General features: G+C 44.5%; 2 protein-coding genes across 2 annotated transcripts; one reads left to right on the forward strand and one right to left on the reverse strand.

Moving 5' to 3' along the window:
* Positions 1–211: 211 nt before the first annotated feature.
* Positions 212–11917, forward strand: LOC130116831 (Golgi SNAP receptor complex member 1-like). Its single transcript, XM_056284897.1, has 9 exons — positions 212–254; positions 558–675; positions 1057–1132; positions 3880–3987; positions 5429–5520; positions 6934–7008; positions 9982–10011; positions 10212–10294; positions 11377–11917. The coding sequence occupies exons 1-9, from the start codon at positions 212–214 to the stop codon at positions 11499–11501; spliced, it is 750 nt and encodes a 249-aa protein (XP_056140872.1). The 3' UTR covers positions 11502–11917.
* Positions 11918–13076: 1159 nt separating this feature from the next.
* LOC130117319 (trafficking regulator of GLUT4 1-like) lies at positions 13077–14582 on the reverse strand. The gene is made up of 3 exons (XM_056285531.1): positions 14164–14582; positions 13236–13362; positions 13077–13136 (listed from the first exon to the last, which is right to left on the reverse strand). Exons 1-3 carry the CDS (start codon positions 14563–14565, stop codon positions 13126–13128), a joined length of 540 nt encoding a protein of 179 aa, XP_056141506.1. The 5' UTR covers positions 14566–14582; the 3' UTR covers positions 13077–13125.
* Between the last annotated feature and the right edge of the window lie 1005 nt (positions 14583–15587).

Genomic DNA, 15587 nt, shown 5'->3' on the forward strand with positions numbered 1-15587 from the left:
CGAGACAAATCCTTTATAAATAGTAGGTTCCACCGTTTATAGACTCAGATGTATTGGATGACCTCGCAGAAAGCTAAATCAGGGCGTGCAGGATGACCTCGCCTGTAAGGTTGTGGCCAGGCCCCGTCAGTTCCAAGCAGATGCCAGGAGAGGCCGCTGTTTGTCAACTCAGCGTTGCGACAGTTGTTTTCTCTTTACGACAGATGATGACATGTCAACATTAAACATGGCGCCTGACGCAAACTACTGGGAAGGTAATTATCTCACAGTGATTTGTAGATATATCTAAATTTAATTCTTTCTTTACTATTTAGAAGATAAAAAAACACAATTATTAAATTCCGTAAACGCAGCTTTTAATCAATTTATGTCATGTTGCCGTGATATAATTGCGAGCTAGCTGGTTTGCCGTTCAGGTTAGACGTTAGCTCACATCTAACTCACACGGTTATAGCGAGTCGTTCCGTTGTGACCACGATACGTTATGTTTCATTGACAAACTTGTTTGCGTGTATACGTGCGTGTGTTTCATCCCCCAATTGCTGTTTATTTCTCAGATCTGCGGAAACAAGCCAGGCAGTTAGAGAATGAGCTGGACCTCAAACTGGTGTCTTTCAGTAAGCTGTGCACCAGCTACAGGAGCAGCACTTATGACCATCGACAAAGTGACAGCAGGCAAGTACACCTTGCTAGGCAATTTATCATCGCCCTTTGAAATGGTCATGGTCACTAACTACTATCTATTAGTGAATACACAAACTATCAGTCATGGTTTCTTCGGACTAAATCTGTGGTATTAATGGTTGGAAATTTGTGGAAAACATTTGACGTCTTCTGGAGTTGAACTTTATTCTTCGTCCTCTATGGTGTACTACCACTATTTGCCACCATAAAAACAAGTATTTGTATTTTTTGGTAGACTGCAGATTTGATATGGGTTTGATCCTAACTGGGATTAGAGATTATATATATATACATATATAATTAGATGTTGTCTGTATTCTGTTTTTGACACTTCAGTAGTACATTCTGCTATATCCTCCCGTTCTTAAACAGGTCAGGTTCTGTGGGCTCTTCTCAAGACAATGTGTTGGCAGCTATGACTACAGAGTTGGAACACCTCCTGACCAATGTAAGTTATACAGCCCACTTACATGAGGTTACTTGCAGCTGTAGGCCAGGGGTAATGCGCTTCTACCAGGAAAACTGTTAGGTCCTATGGCAACCACCAAGAAGTGAGACCTAAGTCTGACAAATGAAAAGCCCAGGTGATAGAAATGTGAAACACTCAATTTGACCCATTCATTAATGGAATGCTAAATAATATGATTCTAAAACATGGATAATAGTTATCTTTTTGTCAAATGTTTTTCAAATAGCCCTAAAATTCTTGAATTAGCATTAGGGATGCACTGATACTGGTATGGGATATTGGGCGGATTTCAGGCTAAAATTAAGTATTTAGAGAATCAGATTTTTATGTTTTTCAAGAATAAGGGTGATGTGCAGAGCTGTAGTAACTACAGAGGTATGAAGTTGATCAGACACAGCATGGAGCTAGGGGAAAGAGTAGTGGAAGCTAGGTTAGGAGGAGAGGTAATGATTAGCAAGCAGCAGTATGGTTTCATGCCATGAAAGAGCACTACAGATGCAATGTTTGCTTTGAGAATGTTGACGGAGAAGTAGATTAGGTCAAAAAGACCTACATTGTGTCTTTGTGGAGTTAAAGAAAGCTTATGATAGGGTGCTGAGAGAGGAGGTGTGGTATTGTATGAGGAAGTCGGGAGTGGCAGAGAAGTATGTAAGAGGGGTGCAAGTTATGTATGAGGGCAATGTGACAGTGGTGAGGTGTGCGGTTGGAATAACAGATGGGTTCAAGGTGGAGGTGGGATTACATCAAGGGTCGGCTCTGAGCCCTTTCTTGTTTGTAATGGTGATGGACAGGTTGACAGGCGAGATCAGACAGGAGTCTCCGTGGACGATGATGTTCGTGGATGACATTGTGTTCTGTAGTAAGAGTAGGAAGCAGGTTGAGGAGAGCCTGGAGAGGTGGAGGTATGCACTGGAGAGAAGAGGAATGAAAGTCAGTATGAGCAAGATGGAATACATATGTGTGAACAAGATGGAGGACAGCAGAATGGTGAGGATGCAAGGAGTAGAGGTGAGGAAGCTGGATGAGTTTAAATACTTGCAGTCAACTGTTCAAAGTAAGGGGGAGTGCGGAAGAGAGTTGAAGAAGAGAGTGCAGGCAGGGTGGAGTGGGTAGAGAAGAGTGTCCGAATTGATTTGCGACAGAAGGGTACCAGCAAGAGTTAAAGGGAAGGTTTACAAGATGGTAGTGAGACCAGCTAATGTTGTGTGGTTTGGAGACGGTGGCACTGACAAAAAGACAGGAGGCGGAGCTGGAGGTGGCAGAGTTGAAGATGCTAAGATTTTCGTTGGGAGTGACGAAGAAGGACAGGATTAGGAACAGGTATATTAGAGGGACAGCTCAGGTTGGACGGTTTGGAGACAAAGCAAGAGAGACAGTATTGAAATGGTTTGATCATGTGTGGAGGACAGATGCTGGGTATATTTGGAGATAGATGCTGAAGATGGAACTGCCAGGCAGGAGGAAAAGAGGAAGGCCAAGGGGGAAGTTTATGAATGTGGTTAGGGAGGACATGCAGGTGGCTGGCGTGACAGAGGAAGATGCAGAGGACAGGAAGAGATGGAAACGGATGATCTGCTGGGGTGACCCCTAACGGAAGCAGCCGAAAATCAGAGATTTTCTCCAAAATCTAATATCAAAAGCATCTAGAAACATGCCATAAATAGAAGTAAAATGGTTTGATTTACTGCATTTTTAGCACTTACAAACCCATATTTTGTAATGGTGAAAAAAATGATTCTATTTCAATTATTTTGGCCGTCGACCCAAACAAATGGTCAGTCTACATTGTTCAGCAAAAGTAATGGATCAGATCCGTAATTGGTATCAGCACTTGCTTAAAGAGTCATACTCAGAATTGATGCCGGTAGTGAAAAAGTGGTATTGGTGCATTCCTAATTAACATTGTTAGTAATATCAGTCATATCACTGATCCCTAAAGGGAAATTATTTTTTCTATTGCCCTCCCTCATCTAACAGGGTCAGAATGCTGGGTGCTGGGTCAGTTACATGAAAAAACGAACGAATGACTGCATTTCTGGAGCACTATTCTAAACCTAGGATACAAAGCACTTTATAATGAAACAACTGCATCACTCTACACATTGGGTGGCCCCAGTGGAAGTTAAACCTCTAAACTTGACACCCTACATGGCAGTGCCCCTTGGGGATCGGCCGTCTGTGTGGAGAACTCTTAAGCACATCAGATGCTTCCCACAATAGTGGCTCTCTGTAATGAACCTGGTCTCTCTGGTGGAAGGACTGTGTCTTAAACAAGTTCAACTTGAGTTTTCACACCTGCTATTTCAGTAAGCCTTGATGCACATCATATGAGAGGACTCAATGATGTGCATCCCGGAGGCCTCCAACTTTATTTCTATGCATATGTTTCATTCAACCTTAGCAATTAATCAGAGGATAATTAAGCAGTTGCTGGTGTGGTGATATTGGTCATTATACAAATATTAGTTTTAAGGCCTCAGTAAACATCAATTTATTATTGGAGATTTTACTTGTTATAACTGTGTCATACAATTTGCCATCTCACCATGCTTACTGTGTGTTCTGGATTATGCTCATCTTGATGACATCATGTGTACTTCCGTGGTTTCAGCCGTTGAGTTATGGAAAATGTCAGTGTAATATGTTTAGGTATGTCTGGAAAAAATTGTTTATTAAATTGAATTTCTATGAAAATTGATTTGATGATATATCTGTCATCTTATCAGTTAACAGTGGTGAATGACAGGATGGCAGAATATGCAAATACCCCAGGAGCTTCTACACCAAATGCTGCATTGATGCATACCTTACAGAGGCACAGAGACATTTTACAGGTAGGTTTAGCCCCCTCCATATCTTCTGCCTAATAATCTTGATCTCATAGCTTTCTCACCAAGGCGAAATATTTGTTCAATGAGACAAGTCTAACCAATGAGTAGAGATAATTCAAAAGAAAATAGTTCATCTTATTGTACTTAGAACTACAGTTCTGAAGATGGTGTGTTTTTCCTTTTAACTTGCTGACGGATATGATGATATTTGATAAGTGCAGTGTTTGAGCCCTCCATTTCCCATCATGAAATGAAACGAGATGCATCGTCAGCATCGTCCATGGCCAAAAAGCATGGTTGAACTGGAGTTTTAGGTTTTGATGTAGCATCTCCTGGTTTGAGCTTGGGCTGCCACAACAAAACTCACTTCTTTAAACTTGTTTCTATCTACTTTGTTCTTCTACATTTGGCTGCTGTGCTGAAGACGTACAACACTAAGGGCTCTAGTTTCCGGATCATAGTGCAGATGAAGGCGCTGATGCTAGTTCACAGCGTAAGTCGATCTTATGGCTAATTTCTGGACACGCTGCGCTGGTGGTGATCAGGCGCAACAAAGGCACAATTGTAAAAGGGTTGGATTAGAAGGAATAAATTATCAGTAGAAGTGGTGAGAGGCTGTTTTTTTTTTAGAAGTCTATGTTTCGTGCACCTTCACCTAAAGCCCAGAAACTACCACAACATGCCTGCGTCTGCACTAAGACATTGTCTGGCCAGGCAGAGATGCAGGCGTAAGATTTGGTTTTATGTGACACCAAATTAGCACTGCGCCACCAGATTTTGACGGACACACTCTCTACTGTGCCCCCACGCTCATTTCGGTGCAGGCGATGTCATGGTGAGCCTGGAAATGAGCAAACACGCCCAGGTGAGAGATAAACCACCTGGTGCCCAATGAAGACATCACTACATTTGTGTTAGCACTACCGCCGGCCTTGCACCATCCAGAAACCAGAAACTAGAGTCCTTAGTGTCATATCATTTTTCCCAGGGAAGTAGTGATGCACGGGTCAGGGTTTTTTTAATACCCGCACCCACCCGACCCGTTACGAGAGCCAGTCCACCCTGCCCGATCTGCTAAAATATGTGTTAATTAACCACCCGAACCCGACCCTACCCGCAAACCTCCAGATTTAGCCTAGGCTACGGCAAAGTGAGCAGTGTTGCATTATTTCCTTTTTTTGGCTGTTTGCCCAACATAATACACTGATTGCAAGGCACAGCCTACTGTATATTAGCCTGACAGCATCTGTGTCTAGACTACGAAATAAACAGACGAATTGTGCCAAACAGTGATCTTTATTGTTGAATAGCAGTCAAACGGAGAGAGAGAGAGGCAGACAGACAGAGAGAGAGAGCGTAGCATTTGCCTCAATATATCTAACTTTCTTGCAGTATCATCCTGTGTTTCTTATTTTGGTTAAGAAGGTTTACTTCTGTGTTGTAGGATTATACCCATGAGTTTCACAAAACCAAAGGTAATTTCCACAGCCTGCGAGAGAGGGAGGACCTGCTGGGCTCGGTTCGCAGAGACATAGAGTGAGCACCTTCACACACCTGTTGGATGCAACATTAAAATTTTCATTTGCAATACTGAGCTCTGAAGTTAGTATACAGCGTCAATCTGCCCTTCCTTGCTTTCTTCCTTCTTTCCTTCCTTTGTTCCTGCTTTCCATTATTAGTTTCTTCACTTTTCATGTTCTTCTTTTCAAACTTATTTTTTGCCTTCTTTTCTTTATGCGTCCTTACTTCTGTCCTCCCTTTCTTCCATCCTTTCATACTTTCCCCTGCTTTCTTTCTTTGTTGTGTTTTTCCTTCCCCTCTGCCCCTGCCTATCTCATTGTCCATCCTCTCTCTCATCCCAAGTGATTAAATCATCGGTCAGGGATTCTCCTCACTCCGTTGGAAACTCCCATGCCCTTTGTTATGCCGGCTGTTACCAACAGGGGGCATAGGTGTCCACTCATAATTTCACCACCCTCTGATGTACTCTTCCACCCTTTAGTGTATTTTATCCTCTTCCTCTCTGCTCGTATTAACCCTCCCTCCTCTCCTCTCTTATCCTCGCTCTGTCTGTTTCTCTGGGGATATCCGGCCTAAGTGCCTTGTACAGTAAATCAAACCGCAGGGCTTTCATTCAGGCCGAGCTGAGAGACAGTGGTCAGGTCCCGCCCGACACAGAGAAAGGCTTTACCATGGGGAGAGGGAATGGAGAAGAGGAGGAGGAGAGAGACATGAGAAACAGGAACATTGGGGGGGAAAGGGGGGGCATGATAGAAAGTGAAAGATAGTTCCGGTGGGGATGCTGATTTATTGTAAATGTGATGGAGGTGAATATGAACGAGGAGAAGAGGGCCGACACCTATAGAGAGAATGCTAAGAGAGCAGAGGACACGTCTGGAGAAAAGACGAATAGGCCGAATAAGGAAGAGACTGCGAGAATCCATAAATAAGATTTGGGGGACGGTGGTAGGTGGATGCTTGTTGCCAGGCTAATTACTTAAAAGCCTTAATGCAGGAAGTCCCATAATCACCGTCTAGTCGCCAGTTAAAGGGAGGGACTGAAAGAATGAGTGACATAGATAAAGTGTTGGATGACGAGAGTCTTTTCAGCATTTTGTTTTCATGGACACTGACACGCCCGCTGCAGTTAGTTCATACAGGACTAACACATAAGCTTCATAAAATATATCTCATATAGAGGGCTGAATATGGGGTATGAGCACCTTTTTATCAGTTGGTTAATCAAAAACTTAAAAAATGCCTGTTAGTAATAGTCAACCAAAGAGTTGTTAGAAGGTCAAAGTTCGGCAGTTTGGTCATTTATTCAGCCGTTATTGTAAAACTGATTTTTCTTTGTCCTCTTCTCTCTTTCTTTTTGTGCTTGTCTTTTTTCTTTTTCCTTTGTATTTGTCTCGTTGTTCCTCTCTCTCTTTCTTTCTTTCTGTACAGGTCCTATAAGAGCGGGTCTGGTGTGAACAACAGAAGGTCTGAGCTCCTTCTGAAGGAGCATGAACATCTGAGAAGGTAAGGCGTGGTTGGGAATCTAATTCTTCGTGGGGTTTTGGTTTGCAGTTCTACTCTTTTCTATTGCGTTTAGGGGTCTGATTCCATTAAAAAGGCTGGGCCTCATGCAAGAGCACCCTCTAGAGTTTCTCTTATGTTTCTCTTCGGGAAATTCTTAAGAGGAATCAGTGTCAGATTCACTGAACGTTTGTGGTAGACCTAAAATGGCGTGCGACGAGACCACCGACAGCAGCTTTGAGGTTGAGGATGTGGAAGTGGAAGACGATTCCTCTTTCTTAGTGGAAGCTGACTACTCGCCTCACAAATATGTTGCTCAGCCAATACAGCTGTATTCCTTTGAGCCAAAAGGGTGCGTCTCCGCTTTTATAGCATCCCACTGCGGACACGCCCTCTATGCTAATGATAATTCATGACGCGGCAAGTTACCGCATTTTCACCAACCGGAAATCAAGTTACTCGACTGCCAATATCTCTCCTCTGGCCATAAATGTGATTTTAGGGCTACCATTTGTCTCATCGATCACATCCACACTCCTTACATCGATTAACAACCGGAAAAGTCGGATTTTGATGTAAGTATCTCTTTAAAGGAATCTGAACAGCTAATCCGGTGCCTCCGTTGTATCGTGAAGCAGCCAGGTAAAGGGTCGGAATAGGACGAGACTTCGAAAGGTTTAGAAATCTAAGCGCTACAGTCAGGATGAACAGTAAGGAAAGGAAGTATTTTAATTGCTGGTGGTTACGCTGGTTTCAATTTACATGTATTTTTTATTTCAAAATACATCATCTGGGCATCCGGGTAGTGTAGCGGTCTATTCCGTTGCCTACCAACATGGGGATCGCCGGTTCAAATCCCCGTGTTACCTCCGGCTTGGTCGGGCGTCCCTACAGACACAAATGGCCGTGTCTGCGGGTGGGAAGCCGGATGTGGGTATGTGTCCTGGCCGCCTCTGGTCGGTCGGGGCCCTTGTTCAGGGGGGAGGGGGAACTGGGGGGAATAGCGTGATCCTCCCACGCGCTACGCCCCCCTGGTTGAAACTCCTCACTGTCAGGTGAAAAGAAGCGGCTGGCAACTCCACATGTATCGGAGGAGTTATGTGGTAGTCTGCAGCCCTCCCCGGCTCGGCAGAGGGGGTGGGGCAGCGACCAGGACGGCCCGGAAGAGTGGGGTAATTGGCCGGGTACAATTGGGGGGGGGGGGGAAAAGGGAGAACCCCCCCCAAAAAAAACCATCCTCAATCAACCTAAATATGTTTATGAAGTATTTAAATGTAGACTTGTGTTTATTTGTCTTAATCTGCTTTTACGCCTTGTTTTCCAAAATTAAAACTATATTTTCTGTGCAATAGAGAAATGATTTATAGACTTTCACTCTTCTAAAGGTGTAGTTGAGCCATGGGACTGTTGTACATGTTCGAAAAAATTTTGACCTCACCAACGACCAAATCCAAAACAAGAGAAAATTGGTGAATAACACAAGATTCCTTGGATGCCCCCCCCCCCCCCCGTTGTCCAAGAGCAGATCTTTGTTCACAAATGGTTTTTGCATGAAGCTCAGTGACTAAATGTGCACCGGCCCTCAGCTGATGATGCTGGATACCTGCAGGGTCTCAAAAACTGCCTCTGTTTTCAGGAACTAAATAGAAGTTTGGATTAACGAATGAGGTGGATCATATTCCAGCGCAAATAGGATGTCTAAGATGAAGGTTTCATTTGAAAGAAAGGCTGTTAAGTGTGTGAGTTAGCCAGTGTGTGTACGAGTCTGTGCCAACACACACACACACACACACACACACACACACACACTTATGTTTTAATGGACATCTTGTTAGCCACCTCAGCATGTGACTAATGAGGCAGTACCTGCGGCTTTTTACCGCAAGTGGTCTAAGGCAGAAGAAAACCTAGAAGGAATAAACAGATGACCGAGGAGAACAAGTGAGGAAACGGAGTGTAATGCGGTGACAGAAAGGGTGGAATGGAGAAATATGGAAGTGGATGATGGGTAAGGAGTGAAAGCAGAGGACAGGCGAAGATGGATAGTGAGAGAGCTGGATGGATAGATGGAGGAAGTAGAGAGAGCAGCATTGATTTCTGGTCCCCGGCGGGGCGGGGTCCGTCAGGATGCCCGCTGTTGCCCTGAGATGCTCTGCTCAGCCTCCGTTCTTTCGGTCCATTACTTTTCTCAATCGCTAACAGCTAATGGCAGCTGATGTAAACCCTGTTGTCGTGTATTTAAGCGATGCGTCTTCCTGCAGAGACGGCCGATGTCCACCCATCTCGCTTCCCTGCTCATTTGCGACTGACTTGTTTAGAGAAAGGGTTGTCTTTCAAGCACCCGTCATACAAAAAGAGGACAATAAACAACATTCACATCCTGAATATTTTCCCCAACTGCGTACAGACCTGTTGGGTTATGGAGATTAATTGGCTATCATCATGGTGCGGGGGAATGGACCAACCGGAGCCGTGCGCCCTCAAAAATATCCTCCGTCAACCGGCACATCCCCCTAGAGCAGGACTCACAGGAAGTGCACCTTTTATGGTGAAAGGGCTGAAGAGCTTTGTGGTTTCGTGACAAGAGCCTTGGCTATGTCTTTTTTTTTTATTGCTTCATAAGCTTTGGCAAAAGCATGTATGTGAGCATAACCCAGATATTTGAAACTCTCTAAAACGACTTTTCCCACGTGTTCCAGATCATGAAAAGTTCACTTCGTAATTAGATTACGTCAGATGTTAAAACGATAATAATAATAATAATAGATAACTAAAACACTTTTAATCCTCTCTGCCCTTTATATGTTTTTTAATAAACACTGAATAATGACCTTCAGGTTTTCCAAACTGGATTTAGATGTGGTCTTTCAGCTGAATAACAGTCTCCATTTCAGAAATGAACTTTTCAACAACTCATCAGTGTAGCCCTTGAAATTTCTGACTTTTTTTTTTCTTTCCATCTTGTCGTATGTGCAGCTCGGATAGTCTCATTGACAACGCAATAAGGTAAGCTTTAATGCCCTTTTACACACATACACACACACACACACACACGATCTAACTGCAAACACGCCATACTTGGGTGTTTTCTAAGACAGACAGTTTTCTCATCTTACACGTTGACTTGGCGGTCAGAACATTAAAGCTGACCTAATGCGATGCTCTGAATTTTCCTGGAATAATCCTTATGTTTCCCTTCCCCAAAGTATCGCCATGGCCACCAAAGAGAACATTACATTTCAGCGTGGGATGCTGAAGTCCATCCAGACCAGGGTTACAACCTTGGCCAGTATCCTTTTGCACTTTTTTCCCCCCCAGATCATGCGGAGTTGTGACTCTCGCTGACTAGGTAGGTTTTCTTTCTCACCGCGGGCCTTCTGTTGCTGCCCTTGGAGAATGAGAATAGCTTCGTTTGGCAAATGTTATAAATATCCCACAATTTGTCCTGATGCATTTGTGCCAGACCACGGTAAATGGGCGTACGTGGAACAGTGACAACAGGACCACACACAGTGCAAGGGGGCGGAGCAAGTAATATTGTTGATAAGTTGATAAGTAACCTGCCAAAGTTCTCTGGGCTACAGTGGCAGAGATGGCCCGCCGCCATACCAGCATGTACCACGGCTCTGCTAAATCACGGAAGCTAAGCAGGTTGTGGGCTTGGCTAGTACTTGGATGGCAGACCTCCTGGGAAAACTGAGTTGCTGCTGGAAGTGGTGCTGGTTGGCCAGTAGGGGGCAGTCTTCCCTCTAGTCCAAATAAAAACAACTATAAGGAGAAAAAAAAAGAAATCCCATTGCAGTGACGGGGACACTGGGCTGTAGGAGATGCTGTCCTTCTGATGAGACGTTAAACCGAGGTCCTGACTCGCTGTGGTCATTAACGATCCAATGGCACTTATCGCAAAGAGTGGGGGTGGGGGGCGTCCTGGCAAAATTCCCAACCTGGCTCTATCCATCTGGCCACCTAATCATTCCCCTGTGTAACTCGCTCAATGATTCCTTCCTCTCCACCTCGAGCTGATGTGTGGTGAGCATTCTGGCACAAAATGGCTGCCATGCATCACCCAGGTGGTGCGACACATTGGTGGTGGTTGAGGTGGGTTTCCCCCTTCAATGGGAAGCACTTTGGGTGTCTAGATAAAATGCTATATAAATGTAATCCATTATTATTATTATAGTATGATAGTTTACCGTCACACAACAAGATCTTTGGAACTCCACTTGTGTAATGAATGCTATCACTGGATTTTTAATTGGTCTCCTGTCTCTGGATTTCCTGGTTTTCAGTAATTAATTATTTTAGCCCAGCTTTTCTCTTTCTGCAGTCATAATTTTGTCTTTTCCTTCACCGTACTTCCCTGTGCTACAGATAATTTCCCAGCCATCAACAGTCTCATCCAGCGAATCAACTTGCGCAAGAAGCGGGACTCGCTGATTCTAGGTGGGGTGATTGGGATCTGCACCATTCTCCTGTTGCTTTACACTTTCCGCTGATTTGCAGACTCATAGTACCACGCAACAGTTTAAGAATGAGAACGAGAAAAAGAAAATTTTGCATTGGAAGATTTTTTTTTTTTTGCACAAGTGAAATCCCAACTACGGTGGGTGTGTTTCAAATCACACATTGGACCAAAGCAAATCCTATATGAAGTGGAGTGTGTTTTGTTTTCTACATGAATGTTGGGAGATTGAAGACAATCACGATTGTTTTATGCTGAGAATTATAAAAAATTGTGGGTCTTTGTAATCGCTGCACACGCAGCAGCTACATGTTATGATGTAATTTTGTAAGTGAGTCTTCCCAAATGTGTGAGGTGGCGGTGTTTATTGAACCATATAATGTTGATGCCATATTATTTTTATATATATTTGTGGCGTCTAATACAAGAATGATGATAAGATCACGTTCAAGTTCCTCATGCATCTTGAAGTTTATTTCAAACATGCAAAAACTATGGCACAGTTAACCAGTCATACAATATAAATGTATAAACATCAACAGTGAAGTGCCACAACAGTGCATACAGGGGACCCTCCCCCATTTCTCGTACTATATTGTAAACTGATGAGTTTCAAAGATTCAAGCAGTTCGGTAGGGTTCAAACAGGAATTTAAAAGTCAGGTACAGTTAGGTAGTAGTGCAATTTCTTGATCACGCAAAGCAAGCTATCAAGTCATAACGGCCATAGGAGATAGTTGCAGGAATAGGCATACACTACATGATTTAGAGCTCGGGGTGTGAACAGCGTATGAAAACCACTTCGAAAGCCTCCGTCCACCAGATGATTCCTGTGCAAGTACTTGCAGAACATGAAAGAAAAAAAAAACAACCTTTCAGTCCACGGATTAGGATACGGTCATACATCGTGGCAAATATCAGGATGAAATGAGCACTTACATGTTGGCCGATGGAGAGCTGTTAGTGTGTGCTGGCGGTGCACTGATACCATTGCAGCTGACCACATACAAGTGTTTCTGAGAGTAGGTGTAGCGATACAGACTACCAATCTTAATAGCTTTCTGGATTTTGACAGTTTGCGCCATGCTACTTAATTCTAAGGAAGCGTAGAAAATTTTTTATTTATATATCCTTTTTGGTATGCGTTTCTTTTACAATGAAGTGTAATTGTAAATTATATTAATTCCATCAGATGGCATTACGCTTTCACTCGGCCATCGTTGATGCAATGAGGGAATGCTAAAAACTCGTGTTGGCCCCTTATGCCACCAGTTTTACATTATGAATGGTTCGATAATTAACGTTTTGTCTGATGGTTCCACTGAACTACAGCGTCTTTCTCTTTTTTGTGTCCTTATGTTCCTGAGTGTGGTTGTGAGGGTTTAGTGCTGGACATACGTATCTGTACCAGATGAGGCGAACTGGCGTACGGTCTGTCGTCTCTCTGTCGTCCTCGGCACAAATTGTAATGAAAGGTGTAGGTCTAGCAGGATAGTCCCTTTGGCTTGTTTTCAACATGTTCTGTTTTTTTTTTCCCCTCTGATAAATTTGTGCTTTTTTTTTCCACCTCCAAAATGACTTTCATCCTCCTCTCTTCTGTACAATATGGACAGCAACTGAAGATAACATCTTTGGAGAATGCTGTAGCCGTCCAACAGGTCACTGGGACTCTGAGAGAGAGCGAGAGAATGTTGTTTACATGGCGCACACACACACTTGTGCAGGTGTGTGTGTGTGTGTACTTGTGTTCATGTGCACACTCTCCATACCTATTGTGAGCACTAGGAAGATGATGATAGCCACACCCAGTATCATGGCACTACAGCTGTACATCAAGGAGAGACGCCCGTATCTCCTTGCCCCTTCAATATCTCCGGTATGGAGAACAGTTCTCGACTTCATGAGGGGCGGGAATGATGGAGGAAGGACAAAAAATATCCAAGAAAGTACTTTAGATGCACAGCACAAACACTCGCACACACACACACACACACATATATATATATACACACATATATACACACACATATATATATATACACACACACACATATATATATATATATATATATATATATATATATATAAACACTAATATTTTTAACATCGCTCGTTACTTTTCGGCATGTATTTTGGTCCGTACCTTTTCAAAAGAGCTCCCCCCAGTTCAGCTCCTCTCAGACGATCTTTTTCTGATACTCATGATGTCATCGTGACACTCATTAACATACAGCCAATCAGACCGAATCACCAAAATTACGAAACCCCGCCCACCATTAACCACCAGCCCTTGCTTGTACCTGTCACTCAAAGGTGGGCTCATGAATATTGATGACAACCAGACAGCCCCCTCACCGTTCTTACAGTCATGTAGCTATAACAACAGCATAGCAACAGTTACGGATAAAGATATAAACAGTTTAAAAGTAAGAAAAAACTGTTGCTGGATGTTTTACTCGAGCTTGTTAGATGGGGCGAGTTAAATCTGACCCCTGGTTTTGATCGGACTTTAAGCAGTGGGCTGTGTCCATGCAACTTCATTTAGAGCACACACACACACACACACACACACACACACACACACACACACACACACACAGACCACCGACATCATTGTTAGATAAGTGACCAAGTGTGCACTATTTTGGACAAAGTATCCCCCCCCTTTCTTTTTTGTTGCTTTGGTCCAATGCTTACCACGTGTGCGTACCACAGGCCGTAGATGTTGAAGGGCAGGCCGGGGCAGAAGCAGGACAGCACCGCCAGCCACATGTAGTTGGGGGGCTCGGAGCCCGGTGGCACGGGGGAGGGCAGCGGACCCAGGCTGAGCCGGGAGGAGGATTTGGGTGGGGTCGACAGATGCCCCGTGGAGCCCGTCTTAAGAGGCGACCTGTGTCCGTTCAGGTCCGCGTCCAGAGAGCGGACGCTGCCTCTTGCGTTGAGGGAGAAGGAGTCCGACGGTTTGAGGTTGCTCTGGCCGCTCGGCTCGGCGACGGTGGCGCGCAGCAGCTTCTCCGTGTCCTGGAAGTCGGTGGGGTGGGACGCTTCCCTCTCGCCCATGGCGCTCTTCCCGTACCCGGCGTCGGTGTTGATAGCCATCGTTGAAAGTTGGGATCTGAAAGTGGCCCGAGTCTCTGATTCACCCTACGTTGTTAATAAACCGACGTCCTCTGGATGGAGAGATGAAGGAAGCGATTTCCCCTTCAGATGTTCTCCATGGGGGGTGTTTTTCTTCATGGGATTAAAATGTTAGAAATTCAGAGAGAGAGAGAGAGAGAGAGAGCCCAGCGCGATGGGAGAAGCGACCTCTTTAATTAGGCAAGTCCAGCTCCATCGGAGCCTCCTATTGATGAGCGGGGGGGTGTAATTGATGCCTCCGTTCCTCTCGTGTTTAGTTACTATTGAGCGTCCGAACGCACGCGCGCCTTGCCTTTTACCCCCCCACCCCCCCGCGCGCTGTGAATTAGCCCTTACCGCAACGCTGGCGTCTCCTTGGCACGTCCCCAACATCCGACACGTTGTCGTGTGACAACGCAAAAAAAAAGAAGAAGAAATAAAACAGCAGCGATTAAATCTCTCTGGATGTGAAGACGCACGGTGCGTAAAAGCTTTCCATTTACGCACCGCGGCAGCGTCAGATGGCTCGACATGTATGCACCCCCCGCAGAATTCATTTGTGCGTGTGGGTGTGTGTGTGGGGGGGTGACAGACAGCGAGAAAGAGTAGATAACATGCAACATGGAGGTGGAGATTTTTGCCTTTTTTACTTCAGCAATCTAAACACTCTTCTTTGTGTACTGTTAATTGGCTTGCAACGGCACTCTGACTGTCAGTATGGGGTGGGGGTGGTGGTGGTGGGGGGGTGGTGTCCAATTGCCTATGATAGCAACGCCCTGTTGTTTTGGACTCAGATTACTTTATACCCTCATTTCTGTCTTCTTTAGTGGTCACCACTGACCAGTTAATTGGCCAAGTACAAGTTCACCAGCTTCACCAACCTTTGCCTATACGCACAGTTAGAGTCCGTTTGCTCTGCATATTGGCTTCATGGTGATTGGTGCAGATGCATGTGCATGCGACTACAGTGGCGTGAAAAGTTGCTAACTCAATCAGTAGACATC

The sequence above is a fragment of the Lampris incognitus genome, chromosome 8 (assembly GCF_029633865.1).
Source record: "Lampris incognitus isolate fLamInc1 chromosome 8, fLamInc1.hap2, whole genome shotgun sequence".
Taxonomy (NCBI): Eukaryota; Metazoa; Chordata; class Actinopteri; order Lampriformes; family Lampridae; genus Lampris; species Lampris incognitus.